This window comes from Centruroides vittatus, unplaced genomic scaffold (genome assembly GCF_030686945.1).
Source record: "Centruroides vittatus isolate TY-2023 unplaced genomic scaffold, ASM3068694v2 contig_2682, whole genome shotgun sequence".
NCBI classification, from domain to species: Eukaryota; Metazoa; Arthropoda; class Arachnida; order Scorpiones; family Buthidae; genus Centruroides; species Centruroides vittatus.
The window spans coordinates 627,383-644,478 of record NW_027121707.1 but is presented as its reverse complement, the minus strand read 5'-3'; the positions used below and the strand labels follow the sequence as shown (position 1 = coordinate 644,478).

The window sequence follows — 17,096 nt, the reverse complement described above, 5'->3', positions numbered from 1 at the left end:
CTGGAATGCCAAGTTGGACAGCATAAGAGTTTGGCCAAACCCCTAGGCTGTCCACAGGATGCAATACAGGACCTGCATGCCCATCCATATCACATCGCGTATTCATGCTAGAGTTTCATCCCTTTCATTTGTAGTTTTTTCCACAATAAATAGTCCTTTTGCTTTCATTTTGTAATCACTTACTTATATCACTGTTACACTCACATATATACAATTTTGTTCAATTGTGACAACTCCTTGGTGCACTAATTTTTATGGCAAGAGTGTATACAAGTAAGTAGATTATGAATTTCTGTAAATAATATAAATATTTTTCAATGCTTCAATAATTTTTCACAGATATTTCTTCCAAGTTACAATTGTAACTGTGCCGAGAATTGAGACTCATTTTAACTGATTTGGATTGTTAATGACATCCCAATCCTCACCACACAATCAATTACAAGGCCATGATTGGGTAACCTGCTAACACTTTAAGGAAAAATGGTATGGCCCACAATACATCTTAATTATTAAATTTTACTAAACATCTTCATTAAATATAAAAAATGACAAATGGATACTAATTTACATTTAATTAAAAAGTTTAATGAATTGTATGTAGATAAAAATATTTACATTCTATTATCATTAGTTTCAATTAATTTGTATCTTTATGTTACAAATTACAAAACTTTTTAATTCAAAACTCATTGCTACACATTATTTTTAACTCTGTCTGCCGAGTGGGCACCCGGAGGACCTTTTCGGCAAACCAATTCTGGGTTCGGCTAGGCCTGCAATGAGACGGCCACGCGGCGACGGATGGGGACGAACGTATCCAGACAAACCACTCCGAAAAATTCCCAAAGCTTTACGACCCGTCCGAATTCGATTCCGGGTCATCCAGAGTGGTATGTCGTCACCTTAACTGTATGCCCATTCCACCATCCACATTAATATATAATCCTGTTTTGTTTATAATAATTAAATCAAGCATTCAAATTTACTGTCAAACTTACTTTAAATTTTAAAATACATTTCTCTGTAGTTAATGCACAACAACAGAGAACAAGAAAATAATTTTAATTTGGCATGTAATGAAAGAAGAAACAAAAAACTTGGGGAACATTTTCTTAAACTACAATACATCAAACAGTTTTCAGAGGAATGTGGAATCAATTTTTTCTTTTACAAAACTAAAATTTAAAGATTCATTTAATATGATGTTTACTTTTATGATGAGAACTTCTGTACTTTCTTTCTCTAGAATGAGCTTTTACTCTTGTGTCTTCACTTCTGCATCCTTTGTACTCTTCATTTCTGGCCAAATAAAATTTTAAATGTTTGATACTTTGAATTACATATGAAATTTATTTTAATTATTACATTTTATTTAAATGTTTTCAAAAATATTGAGGACTGAGCCACCCTCACCACTTCATTGCTACAATGCACAGATAAGCATCTAAAATATCCGTGGATGTAGAGTCGCGAGAACAGGAATGGCAACCGGTCTCCCAAATTTGGAGAAAATAGTGAGCAAACCGAGAACAGAAAAAAAATATCAGACAGAGAAAGCAAAAAAGTCGTCAAAATATCAATAACGGCAAATTAAAAGTTGCCATCTGCGGTTTTATTTGTGTAAAAATTTTAGGCTGTGTTTCTTTTAACTAAAGTGTCCCCAAACAATCCATAAAAATATCATTTATAAATGACAATAGATATTAAATTCTATTTTTGACAATTTTTTGAGGGATCAAGGACAAGGTGGCCTACCCTCACTTTACTACAGCGAATTTACGTGTCTAAAAGTATCCACGATCCAATTGATGTTACCGATTAAATTCTACGTTCGTTCTGTTCTAGTGAGACCACCAATCCTAAATTATTATTAAAATGCACTGTCATTAGACTTGGGTATGTCGGTGCAAAGTTTCAGCCTTCTATCTAATAAAATTTGAGTTGCAAGATATGAAGTCACGATACAAAGTATGTTAGATTAAAATTTAGCTCAGAAGTTTAGGAGGATTTTTCGGTTGTCCAGTTTTGACGTACTGGGCACCATTTCTCGAAGTCCGATCTCAACGTGGTTTGGCCAAGCATTGAGAAAGAAAACCCGATGCATGTCAGTCATGTATCCCATTTGTAATGCTAAAAAACTAAACTGGCCACATAGCTGATAGAATGTTCTTGTTTTATGTCAACAATCAAACATTTCAGATTTTGTTATAAAATTTCCTTAGAATTCAGCGATACCCATTTAATTTTTTTAAAATTCACTAATGGCGCACTGAAAAAATTTCAGAAAAGAAGTGTAATCAAATTGAAATTTAAAGAAATGTAATTTAAATTACGAAATTATTGAAGCATAATACAGTAGAGCGTCGATAAGTGGAACGTCGGTAAGTGGAATGGCCGGAAAGTGGAACGATTTTCAGTCGGACTGTGTCGTGCTGAATCGAATGTTTTTGATACTAAATTTACTTCTAAAGTATAATTTTCATGTTTTTTATATTCTTTAATATATTTATTTTGTTTGTACAAAATGCAGAAATAATTTTTAACGATACGATAGCCTTGATGATTATTATAAAAATTTTCATTAGGCTTAAAATCGACGAAAATTCAACACGAAGCAACACGCAACGGAGAAAAATTCAACAGGAAGCGATACGCAACGGAGAAAAATTTGAACATCGGACAGGTTAATGTATTTTTTCATACAAAGTCGGAAACTGGAACAAATCATTAACTGGAAGGACCCCAGTCCCCAATTGGTTCCACTTATTGACGCTCTACTGTATTTCAATATTTACTATTACTTAACTAAAACAAATAATTCTTGTGTATTTACACGTGAGAAAGTTATTTGGTTTCAGGTATTGAATCATTTTTATACAGGATATAACAGAAATGTCTTGTAAAAAAATAGAGGGGTTGTAGAGAAATTAATTTTAAATTGAAAACTCTAGTGCCATTTTTTAAATTTCGAGTGTTCTTTTTGAGTTATGAGAAATTTAAAAATTGTGACATCGTTTCCTGTTTAGTTTGATGCCATTCAATCATTATTTGCAATATTAATTTATTATTTGAATTTTGACCCTTTTTTGTAACAATACAGGATCTTGTAAATCAAATGATTTGTTTTTCTCAAATAAATTAATAATGTTCGGTAATGTCTGTTAAAGTATTAATGGCAGTGGCGTAACTACGGTTCTCCGGGCCCGGTGTGGAACCAGATTTGTGGGCCCCCGAAAAAATTTTTCGGCAGGTGTGTCCTTTTTCTGTAATAATAATCGCAAACATCCAAACAAAAACAAGTAATTTTTTTCTATAAATTTCGGCTTTTGAATTTATTTATTCCGTTAAAAACATTGCGTTTACACGTTCAATTTCTTTCGTTTAATGAATGATGTGTTAGGTATTTTTTTGTTTTGTGTACATAAATGGACTAAAATATTTTTGTGTAGTGGTTTATATAGTATATAACTAGATTACATCCAGTTCAACCAGCTCAAGCATCCAAATGCCAAATTTTGCTTTGTTCTGATTGCCGTGAAAAATTTTTGGGTCTTTTTTCTTGTGATTTTGGGACCCCTATTGGCCTATCGCTTTCCAGGGGCCCAGTGCGGAATGTACCTACCACACCCCCCTAGCTACGCCACTAATTAATGGCTTACTAGTGAATAATACATCCTTTATTTTTTCCCTTACACCCATTACAACCCATGTCATAAACAAAAAAGGGTCAAAATTCAGGTAATAAATTAATACTGCAAATAGTAAATAAACAGTACCAAACTAACATAACATACAATTATCAACGGGTATTTTATACATCAGACATTATTTTTGCTAAACAGGAAATAATATCGTGATTTAATCACTTATAACTCAAAAAAGAACACTTCAAATCAAAAAATGGTGCTAGAGTTTTTGACTCAATATTAACTTCTCTACAACCCCTCCATTTTTCACACACATTTCTGTTACACACGTATGATTTACGGAATGTTTTACCTTTCTTCTTCCACTCGACATTCAACTAAGTATTCCATTTGATTTTGAATTACTTCTTTTAGTATCTGTAAATAGAAAACTTAAATCAGAATTCTTAAATACCAAATACTTATCTTTATACAGTAAAATAGTAAATTAATATCAAAACATTGTTTTCAATTAACATAATTCATGCAGACAACCAACGTCAATATACAGGTATACTTCATCTTACGTCGATAATTGGTTCTGGGAGAGGCGACTTAAGTCGAATTTACTTTTCACTACGCTAAACCACAAATAACCATTTCCAGTTCTGTATTTTATTTATAAATGCATTTTTAATAATATATGGTTAATAAGAATCTATTTTAAGCTTACAAACAAATAAATTTTAGTTTTTAATACAGTACAGGAAAAAAGTAATCTAAATTTACGAATACATGTACGGTACCGGTACAAACTTGTAAACGTACTGTACATGTTTACCGTACATCGTGGACTCTTTATTTGTGAATGTGGTTTGCTCTAAGACATTATAAAATAAGATGATTTTGTATGGTTAAATAACAAATACAGCTATTAAAATTATTTTGTGATAGTAGAAAATAAACTAATTTATGTTAAATTTACCAATATCGAGTGGCGCTGACGACGACGCCAAACGGTAGATATTGGAACTACCGTGGAAATGCCAATATTGAGCACTTAACAGTGTTTCCATTCCTAGTACATTTGCACTTTTCGGGTACATTTTGCCTTTTTGAGTACACTTACATTTTTAGTACATTATAATATTTCAGTACTGTTTATGGTACAAAATAATATTTCAGGCCTTAATGAAAAAATTAGTTTAATAAAGTCTCACTAGTGTGACTAGTGTCACTGCTTGCTAATTTGATTTACCCAATCACGACGTCAACAACATAATATAAATACTATAAATAATATAATAATATAAATACTTTTATATTATTTTCTACCACTATAATTTAAGAATTAAATTATAAACTTCAATTTTAGTAATCTTGATAAAAGAAATAACTTTTGTTAATTTGAATCTGTCCACACATATTTAATTTATAATTTTTTTTATCCACCACTATTATATTTTTAAAAAATCAACTTTTAATGCCGTACAGGTACTCCTCACTTTACGACCGAGTTCTGTTCTGATGACTACGTTAGCATTACAGTTATCAAATCACATGCCTTAACAGTTAATAGGGCCAATTAACACTCATCAGAAATGCTCTTGAAAAGTTCATTTTTCTTTGGCCAGTCCAAATATTGAAATGGATTTCTGCCACGACCATCACCCAATCAAGTGAGGTCACTGCATAAATTAAAAATGTGAATGATGAACACGTACGTGATTCGATTCAATTTTGGAATGATGCCTCAGACTTAGCTTTAATATACTGCTTACAATGAACTTGAAATATACTGTATTTAATATATGATATTAAAAAGCATAAAAAGAAAAATATAATTCTATATTATACTGCATTAATAATAGAAAGTTACTAAAAACCAACAATTTTACCCACATCCATTGTGGGTATAGCCAAACCCAGGACGGAGGTGGCTAACAAGGAGAGGGTCAGGCATTCGAGTCTCCAATTTGAACGAAACTTGGTGAGAAAGTAGCCCTAAACAAACAGCTCTGTGTCTAAATAATAGGACCCACTTCTCGAGCATTTCCAAAAAACATAGACAAAATTTTAAAATGAGATACTCTTGACGTCAAAACGAGCAATTATTTCTTGTGTCGTCATCACAATGCTCTCAATTTTAGTAGTCTTGCTTCTGTACGTCGTACTTTTCCTGTTAACAATGGAGTCATGCCAGTCATCTATCTAACTCTGTTCCATAGAAAATTTTTGAACTGAAATAACGTAATTTACAGTCCAGACCGGAAGTTTGTATATAGTTAATCGGGGCTTCTTGCTCCTAAGTTTCCATATCCAATCTCGACTTTCATCTATCCAACTCTGTTCTCTAGATTAAGGAAGGACGGTGGACAGACTCCAGTGGAAATTTTTAGGTCTGCACATTTTTGCAAATAGTAAGCACATCACTACCAGACATTTCCAGGTACTTACAGTATGTGCTTAATAAAATTTAAATACAAGGGCATTTTTCCTACAAATTCCAATACTATATTTAAATTATTATATATTTCGATAAATACTACCTCGGTATAAGATTTCTTAGTGATATGAACGTTCTTAGCTCTATACGACGGCCTGCGTCTCTTGTAGTCTCTCTCTTCCGCCAACACTTCTAAATGACTCTTCGGTTCTTTATCATCTGTTTGAAATTTTACATTCGGGCTAATTTAGTTTACAAATTAAAACAGTAATTAAATTTAATAATAAATCTGTTAACTTACCCATTTTATCTGACTTAGCAAAATTCACCTGCAGATCTTCCAACTTTATACTTACTGGTTTGTTAGTTACTTTTGCATATTCGACCACGTAATCGTAAATGGCCAGTCTCTCTTTCTGTGTTAATTCTGTCATACACCTATCCATAGTGCGCGGAACTTTCTTCTTTGGTTCCGAATCTGATCCAAAATTTTATTAAACGGTTAAAATTAATATTGTTTATTTGTTTAATTTTATATTAAAAGGTAATTAGATGGTGTTAATAACTAAAAAACCGTACTTGCGTTATTCGTAAAAGGTATTCAATAACATAACTAATTAGTGAAATTTTAATTTAAAGGAACAAAATACGAATTAATTTACATCCACTAAATCAATAAACACTACAATTTCTAAAAGAAAAATAATTAATCGTAAATATAACTTAATTTTGAGTAACGTAACCAAATAAATTTCATTATATTTAAATATAATAAGCATCCCGAAGCCGTGAAACTAAATCGAACGATCGCCGTAATTTGGTGCTACAGGTAGACATTAGGCACCATCTCTTATCTAAATTACCAAATTACTTAGTCTCTAATTATTAATTATAGCATAAAAATAGCCCAATTAATTATGGCGATCGTTTGGTTTAGTTACAATGCGTCGGGCTTTGGGACGTTGATATATATATATAGTTAGTTTGATCATTTAGCTTTAATCAAGGCATTATAATCATAACAAAAAGTTTAATTTCAGAAATTGTGGTACTAAAATAGCATTTGTCATCTTTATTTTCATTCCATATTTAATACCTATGGCAATTAATTACATCTGCTTATTTTTAAGAAGTTAGATGAGAAAAATTGACATTTCTCGAGTTTTTGAGGTTCTGGAATCGGCCCGAACCTTCCTCCATTTTGAAGTCCGATCCAATACTGGGTTCCGATAACATCTACAGTCAGTTTTCCTCATTTAAATTGTTAAAAGCAAGCATATATTTAAGAACTGTTATATAAAATATCTGCTACAATAAGTGTGTAAACAACATATCTAACATTCGTTAATCATACACAAATATAATTTACGAGCACAAAAGTAAAATTTCATACTTTACTATATTACTTAGCACTCCTATAAAGTAAAGGAATGCTCTTCTAAATGAGCTAATTTAAAGATAAACAATTATATTTAAAATCAGTACATAAATTATCAATTTATTCAGCTTCGTTTTCATTTTTTCATTGTTATATTTAATTTAAATACTAGAATAAACTATTAAATGTTCTGTTTACTGTAGATAAATTTTGTTATTGTTTTATGTTACTGTGGATAATTTTGTTACGGTCACCTTTCTACATTAGACGGGTTGAGTAATATTAAGCTTTTAATCAAACAGGAAACCATCTTGTAACAAAAAACTGCGAAGAGCTATTGTAAATCTTAGAATATAAATGATATAAAGTAAGTTAAATATACAAAAATACACCAAAATTTTAATTCAAAAATATCCAATATCTCGAAGAATTTGCGAATTTTTTGGCAAATTTCGGTTGCATGCTCTCGACTAATTGTATCGTGACAAACTTATTTAACATTTCAACAATAAATCACAAAATATTGTATCTTGTCTTTTTGAAAATGGATATTGTACAAATTACTTTTTATTTATCATTGTAAAAACAAGCAAAATGCAACTGCATTCATTTGAAACAGTAGAGAAGTTCTCTTTGGTACACCTTACGCACTTTTCCGACAACAAAATTTATTGTTCCGTAACCCGAAAGAGACTTAATGAGCCACCAAAAACATTACTTTTGATTAAATTTAGTTGCGGGAAAACTCTAAGAGTCATCTTATAAATTTAATTCACACATATTTTGAGACATTAGCATATTCCCATGTGTGAAACTTTTTAGAATCGTAACTTAAATCTAAAATGAATTAATTTAATGTTATATAACTGCCCTAATTTTCATAATTGGCAAACTTTATTATGGCAATGGTAATGACGACAGTTAATAATTTGCTATCAGACTGATTGAAAAATATAAATTATTTTATTTTATACTTTATTTCAAATTGCCAGGTCCTCAAACTTTGATTTTAATACATTTTTACATTGGTGATATAAATTTCTAAAATCACCGCCTTCCTCACATCTTTCTGAAAACATAAAGATAGTGACAATGCTTTCAAGCATTTAAATTAGCTATGAAAAGAGCCAATTCCAAACTGTGACAGATGTCTCTCCTTGTACAGATATGCTGATGTGCTAACCTGTACCAGTTTCCCATTGACTCTCTAACATCGTAATGTAGCAGTGCAGGCTATTCGAAGGCACAAGCATGTCTCTTTCGCAGGTACAGCATATTTTCCTTTCAGAGGCATACTTTTAAACCAAATCGTATGCATGATGCATACAGAAATTTCCTCCCAGATCTCCTGATTTGTCATCATTTAGTTTCTTCCCTTGGGGTTATCTGAAGGAATATGCATATGGAGATAATACGAGAGACCCATAGTCCTCGAAACAGAACATTGCCGTTATCATCAACATTTCTCCATGTTTTCAACTGTCTTGAGCGACAATCTTCAGGTTAAATGAATGGATTTGTAAACAGATGTTATTGACAAGACTATGTCTTGTCTACAAAATCGTACTGCCTGATGTCTTACCAGCTTAGAGGTATGAAGGAGTACATGGCAGGAGTTGAAATTTAGCACAGAGTATTAGGTGCCCATATCATGCGCACATGAACGAAATCAGACTTGTAGGTAGTCAGAAGACCAAGAACCGAGACAAAATAAAATACAAAATGGCGACACTCTCTACAAACAGGCAGTAGTGCGAGATATGCGCATGCATTGCTCGTTGGTAAGTTGGAAATACAAATATTGTGAAATTGAATTTTGACAAACACATGCATTGGGAAGTTCAAAAAGCGAATGTTGCTAAATCAAATTTTGACAAACAAATTTTTGAAAAAACCCATTTACCTGTCCCATGTTATTCCCCACATATTTCTGATTGCCACGTGCTAACCTTGATCGATTGACTGGAGATATCTCGTTTCGTTATCAGAACTTTTTGAAACTAGATGGTGCGTCATTATAATTTTATATTAAAACTAACTTCTGAAATATAATTATTTTTTCTTTTTACATTTATTAATATATATATATTTCATTTGTGCAAAATAAAAAAATTATTGCGAATGATACAATAGCCACCATTATTTTTTCCAAAAACGGGAAATTTTCTCATTGACAAAAATTCAATGTGGGGCATCATGCAACGAAAAGAAATTTCAACATTTGATAGGTTAATTTCACTGAAAGTGCATCGTGAATGATCTCGTGGTCATGGCCGGCGAAGTTTGAACGATCGCGCCAAAAACCAGCGATACCAAAGACGAGAATGAGAACGAGACCCGCCGTGAGCATCGAAGCAATCCTGCTTAGTAGAGAGTCTTCGAGACATAGTCTTGTCCCAAATACTGCCTTGCCATTTTACTTGTTTTTATATATTAAATTATAGCAGTCCATCTGTTGTCATTTCTGAATCCATTCTTTTAACCTGAAGATGGTTGCTTACGGCAATTGAAAGCATTCATTTTCCTACAACGTTTTGTTCTACAAGCTGGACTGTTGGTTTTGTAAGTGTTAATAGCTTACAAAAATTCATATAAAATACAATGTTAGGAGCACTTTAATCTTATTTTTATTGATTAATGTATTTGGATGGTTGTTATAGCAACATCATCCTTTTATAATTATTAAATTCTAACAACTTCAATGTAAATTTATTCTAACCTATGTATTAAATACTCGAATGTTTTAAATTACATATATATGGTTTCCTGAAAGATAAAAAGCTAAAGTCTTTCTACTAGAGTATAATACAAATCGCTTATACTTATTTAGGGGGTCTTCAAATATAAATCTAAATTAAAACTTCTTTTCTCGAAGTGAAGACTTTTTAGCAAACTCTAGAACTTTCGGGATTTATGCCCGTCATTACAAATCAACAGAAAAAATAAAAATTAAGAGAATAAATCAGGTTACTACTAACTAAAAGCTATTAGTAAGCAGTAATCTGACTTCTTTTCTAAATCTTTATTTTTCTCTTGTCGAATTCTGAAAAGTTCTGGCTGTAATAAGCCAAAATGATCCTAGAATTTCCTTAAAAATCTTCAATCCAAGAAAATACCCGTTTGAATTGGATCGTATTTATAAATTTTATTTCTTAAAAGACTTCAATTCGGCCGTATATAAGTTAACATTGAAAAAATTAAAAGCCAAAAAAATACTTCAATTTTTAACACATTTGCTTAACATTTGTTAGAAAACAAAAGGATATCACCAATGTTATATAACATGGTGTTTTTTAGATAAACAAGAAAGGATATGAAGAATACATAATTTTCAATACTCTTAAGTAAAGAAGGTTTCTGGTACTCACATTTGACACTGTAATAAAAATAATAGTAATCAACATCGTTGTCTTTAATGTGCATATAAACAATAAATGAAAAGATAAACTCTTGGGATTATGTTACTTTGTTTTTATATTGTACTTTATTGTTTAAAAAATATAAATGTTTATAACTGGTAAACTTTTTTGAATTGATTTCAAATAATTGTAAACCATTAATACTCCGTACCTATTCTAATCAATCAGTTTATTAAGATGAAAGACGCGTGCAAGTTAAGGCATAATTTCCTTTACTAGTGTAATTTCTTGTCTTATAAATGAATCTGATTATAGTGCAATAAGCTAGCACAAGTAAAGAAATGAAAAAAAAAATATCCCAACTGATACTATTCATGTAAAGCTAGAGGTTCAAGACAGATTTAAACATATTTTCCCAGCAGTAATAACACGACACATTTACTGTTTAACCGCCAGGTCTGTTTTGAAGGAACCAGTTTAATTCTTATAATTCATCACTTAAATTTTAGAAACTACTTTTGATTAGAAAATAAACTGAACTAGAATGTTAATAATCTATGATCTTTGTTAATAAAAAAAAAGCTATTATGCAGTAATGGTGAAAATAATTTTTAAGGCTAAAATAAAAATGCATAATTTTATTATTAAATATAACATACCCCATTCTTCTGCATAGAATTTACAACAGTAAGTACTGTTATTCACTTACATAGGTTCTTCAGAATAAAATGCTACTTTTGTTTTATTCATATTTATTTATAATATATATACTAGTTATTCTACCTAGACCTCTCACCAAATAATGCAATTGATAGTATTTCTATCCAGTTTGTAGGAATAGCAATTTTACTTCAGATCAATCATTTTTTTCTAAATATTTTAAGGTATTCAATTTTATTCATTCATGTTTATATGAGATAGTGGCACTGTTCCCTAATACTCGTGAGTGTATAAATTTAACTACTTCAATTGTCTTCACTTTTAATGTCAAATTTCAATATTAATTTGTTAAAACCATCATTAATTTAGTCCAAAATAATCCACTGCTGAATTATAAAATAGGGATTTCAAAATAATGCCTTATGATTGTTTTTATTTAATGAAGTCTAAGATACTTACTGTCCTGCAGAGGATTCTTTCCATTAACTTCGCAGATAATTTTATGCTGTGTTTCTTCGTCTATCAATAATAAAATATTGTAATCAGACAGGAGTGAAAGTTTATTTTAATAATATAATTTTCAAAAATATTATGCACCTTGTTAAAATTATAAAATGTAAAATGTAAAATTTACCTATTAAAACTGGTACGACAGATGTTGAATTTTTGTAGAAGAAATGTGAACTCGACAACGATTCTTCCTATAAAAAACAAAGAAAATACACTATATAATTATACATATTTAATAAAAATTTATTTATTCAATGAATTTTAAAAATATTTTAAAATAAATTGCAACTATTTTCTTTTAGTAAAGCCAAATAAATCAAAATCTGCCAGTCAGAATTATACAGGATCATAAAATACTTCCGCCTTATACAACAGCAGTAGAAATTGCAACATACAGTGATCATTTTAGCTTCCTATAAACTTCAAAATTTTATTTTTCACTATTCTTATACTTTTTAATATTAATATAGTTAAAGAGGGTCTTTTCATCTCGGAAAATTTGATATCCTATGATATTTCTATCTTCAATTACGTACCTCTAAAACTGTTACTGGTGTGTATTTAATCATCAAAAAACAAAAAACTAGATTTGACAAACGTTTTCGAACCTTCCAAGGTTCTCTATCAGGTCGCAACGAATTCCGTTAAAATGTCGTTAAGATCAAATATTACTTGAAATACGAATACAGTAGAACCTCGACTATCCGGACTAATTGGGGATAAAGGTAGTCCGGATAAGGAAAAATCTGGATAATCAAAAAATAATACAGGACTGTATTTAAATCGTGATCACATTTTCAAGAAACAAACGCTTGTTTTGAATTTGAACTACTACTGACCAGCACTAACACTGCCTATTGTTTAAAGGCCCTCTGGTGGCGCAAGAAGACGGATTTTATAAAATAAAAAGCAGTTGAAACTGTCAAATTTTTATTCATAAAAATGCAAACTACTTATCGTTTTATGACAAGTAAAATTTTTTCGTCGCGTTCGTGGCTTTTAAGAAATGCATAAACCTTCGAGATGTGAGGCTCCGCGAGGCCGTAGGCGGTGGCCCACGTTGCCCATGCCTTACGTCGCCCTTGACCATAGAAATGATGTAATTTGAATATAAATTATTTATAAATATGTATGTCAAGTTATATTTTTATTACAATGCAAAATGTATTAAAAAGTTTAGGACCACTGAGCTGGGTGAGACGTCATTGGGACAAAAGAAGTTATGCATTTCATCACGTACATAAACAGTGTAGCAATCGCCAAGTGTAAATCAGCAAATGTGTAAAATTTTTGCTTATTTTGAACAATCCGGATAATCGAGGTTCTACTGTGAAACTGTGAAGTTCTACAAGGCATGTGCATTAGAGACGTAGTATTGAGGAGAATTTACAACTCTTTATTTACAAGCGCTTGCCACGCCACAGAGAGATTTAATTCTTCCTTGCGATTGATGCATGTATTGTTGAGTTTGTAAATATACAACACTTCAAACCACTTTAGATGTTCAATGTAAGGTGTGTAGAAGATGATCCTTGCCTGGTTAAAGTCGGGTAACAGGTTTTTAGAGGTACATAATTGACTATCTTCCAGTGTTGAGTAAAGAGAAGTTATTTCTATCTTCATCAGTAATTCGGGATCATCATCATGAGATTAGATAAGTTCAAAGTTGGTACCCAACCATTACGAAAGATTGACAATACAAAAAACTTTCCCTAAATGAGCTGACTAACTCGATACAACAAAGCAGATCGACCGAATGTAACGAGCGAACACACCAATTTGTGACTGAAAATATCTATCTACAGCTATGAAGTATGATACAATTGTCCAAGAACGAATTAGACTCGTCTTTGTATGGATCAACTCCACCATATTATTACAATTTTACTTTTGTACCAGTCAGTGTCTTGACCAGTATGAGTTATTAAATAACCTGGTGAAAATGCATGATTTGTCACCTTCTACACACGATAAACGTTCAGACCCAAGTCGAACTATACACATCTCCACGAAATGCTGCCGCACAAATACGGCACAGGAGGTGAAGTGGTGATAATTTGGTTGCAAGTGCTCTGTAAATAAGGGCAGAAGTATAAACAACTAATTGTTTAAATTGTTATAATTATGGTTTTTACTAGATATATTCTGTTATACAATAACATGCAATAAACCTTAAACACTCTTCCAGCATGATAAAGTCATAATGTCTTTTAATTTTCACAATAGCAAAAGTTTCGGCCTTCAGAGACCTTCATCAGGCTTACACGGTCTTTCAAAGGCCAACTCAGGCCGCCAAAAATGTTAGCTATTGTAAAAATTAAAAGGCATTTTCTTGATAGTAGTGTGTTTAAGGTTTCTTGCATATTATTGAATAAAAAAGTTCCAGCTTTTGAAATATTTCTCGAATTATTCTGTTATAATCGTGTATTCAGCTATTGTTAAATTCTAAAGAAAAGCTTCAAATCTCATACCTTTTCCTTTTTAGTGTAGCCATCGGCAATCCAACTACAAGTTTCTACGTGCTTTGCTAATGAAGACTGAGGCATGTAATGATTGGGATTCAATGGACACGTGACCATTTCCTAGAATTTTATAATTACCGATACGTAATTTTATCAAAAAATAAAAATACAGAATACATAAAATCTTACTTAATTAAATAATATGTAAAATTCTTTTAATCTTGAAGAATTTTATTATTATTTTAATTAAGTTCCAATAAAAATATCATTAAAATCTAAAATATAAATTATTAAGATATTGCATTGCTTTTCGTGGAGTAATAATCACAAAATTAAAAACAATTCATTTTTAAGAACTCGAAGATTCCGTCGGTACATAACCAAACGATCGTCTTAAGGAATCAGGTCGTAAATCCACTATTTAATGATTAAATACCAAGTAATTTCTTACTATAGGTAGACGTTGGGTGCCATCTCTTATCTAAATTAATAATTATAATTTTTAATAATTTATTAAATAATTTTAAATCATCTAGAAGAAACCAACTGGCCCCTTCCAAGTGTGGACGTTATTTACGGACAGCCCCGTACATTAAATTATATTTATTTTTATAATACAGGCAAACAATTATTTACTGTGATGTCATCAGATGATTCCAGACTGCAATTTTTAACCATATTTTAACATATATGCTCTCCACTTCAAATTAATACTGCAGCGTCTTGCCCCCGTATGTCATACTTTTCCACTAGCAACGGAGTTGTACTGGTGATCTTTCGGGAGAAAATTTTTGAATTAAAATAACATGACTCCCAGTTTGCATTGGAAGTTCATACGTAATTAATGGAGGCTTCCCACCCCTATTGGGTCCCGTCCCTCATCAATCTAACTCCATTCTCGAGATTATGGAAAGAGGGACGGACTATGATGGGAATTTATAGATCCACGATTTTTTCAAATTGCAGCCCAGTTAACAGCTTTTTTTTGTTTTTTTTAAACTAAAACTACGTTGGTGATACTTTATTTTTTAATAATTGTTTTATTTTAACAATTTAAAAATTTTTATGTGACAATTTTAAAAGGACTCAATAATTGATAGACCACCTGAATATTACTACCGAAGTAAATGTAGTAGGGTTAATGTTACCTTAGGTAGCCAAGATGGCGGCTTGTCTCTAATTCCACCAAGGAAACAGTGGGACGCACGTTCTAACCTAACCTAACCTAACCTAACCTAACCTATTCTAATAAATTACCAAAGGAAAAGTTGAATTTCAATTCAATCTTTTCTTTAAATTTCAACCTTTAAGTATAAGCAATCGTCATTTCAACGCCATGTTTGAGTCGGTAGCGCCAATGTTCAAGTGCCAAATCCGTCTGCAATAAAAATGCTAGTTATATTTAACATAATTGACATTTTTATTATAAATAATAGTAACAGACGAAAAGGAAAAATCAATCGGGTAACTAAAAAAAACAAAGACATTGATGCGGCGCGCATCGTTTCCTATAAATCAAACATGGCGTCGAAATGATGGTAACAACTACTTATAACACGACGGTATTGTCATTTGGAGTTTTAATTATAATTAATATAAATCTCGATAAAATATTTTTCTACCTCTTTCCCTAAACGAGACCATCCTACGTGTTTCATAAAATTCTGCAAACGATTTTCTATAGAGTCTATAAAATATGATATTTCTTTAATTGATTCTTCTCTCTGTTTCATTTTTACAAATTCAGTATCACGTTGCCAACTTCTACCGCATGCGAGTAGCCAACGGTAATGGCGAAAGTAGCCCGAAAGTAGCCAGTCAGATGGATTAAATATCGGTTAGTAAATGCAACGATCAACGAGCTAGAATATACTACATAGAGTGGCTGTTCGAAGCGCGAACCCACGATCGAATTCCCAGTGTTCAGGGAACGAAGACCGCTTGATCACTGGTGGGCCAAGCAGGATTAGAGTATGGTACGGATCAGAGCAAGCTTTGATCCGTACCATACTCCGTACGTTGTTCATTTTTTTCGGACAGTGTTTTTTTCTTTTGAAGAATATAAGTAGTGTCGAAAATATTCCCGAGAACTTTTCGGGCGTGATCCGACCGGATATGTCGGCCTGCCCGAACTCATAATAGGCTTGCTAAATGAGGCCTTTTAGTGCCCATGAAGCGGAAGGGGAAAAAAGCGGAAAGAGTTTTGGTCTACTTTTGAGTACTTTGCAATAGCTCTTGTAAAAATAGCGTTAATATTACTTAAAAGACTTCCCGGAAGGTGTTATTCCCCGCTCCCCACGTATGGCCGAACAGTAAAGCTTTGGCCGGCTAACTCCATCGCTCTATCAGAGAAATAAAGCCAAAAAGGCTAATATAAACTAAGACGTAGAAAAGTCAAAACAGTTATCACGCTCCATACCATCGTCTTAAAAATATATATAGTAGTGTATTAATCATTCTAGTTATAATTTATTTCCCATAATTTAACGAAGACGACTACACATTGATTCGTATTCAGGAAAACGGACCCTAAACGGAGATAATACAATTTATTAATTTTTAAATTAAAAATAAAATTAATTTACAATACTAATTAAAGATAAATTAGAAAATATTTTTAAAATTAATTAATTTTTTTTTTTTTGATAAAAA

At 31.6% G+C, this 17,096-nt stretch overlaps 1 protein-coding gene across 1 annotated transcript; it reads right to left on the bottom strand.

Moving 5' to 3' along the window:
• Positions 1 to 566: 566 nt before the first annotated feature.
• LOC136971700 (U11/U12 small nuclear ribonucleoprotein 48 kDa protein-like) lies at positions 567 to 16,197 on the bottom strand. Its single transcript, XM_067266178.1, has 8 exons — positions 16,067 to 16,197; positions 14,454 to 14,564; positions 12,107 to 12,173; positions 11,932 to 11,991; positions 6,377 to 6,553; positions 6,179 to 6,294; positions 4,003 to 4,067; positions 567 to 1,302 (listed from the first exon to the last, which is right to left on the bottom strand). The coding sequence occupies exons 1-8, from the start codon at positions 16,175 to 16,177 to the stop codon at positions 1,194 to 1,196; spliced, it is 816 nt and encodes a 271-aa protein (XP_067122279.1). The 5' UTR covers positions 16,178 to 16,197; the 3' UTR covers positions 567 to 1,193.
• Positions 16,198 to 17,096: the final 899 nt, after the last annotated feature.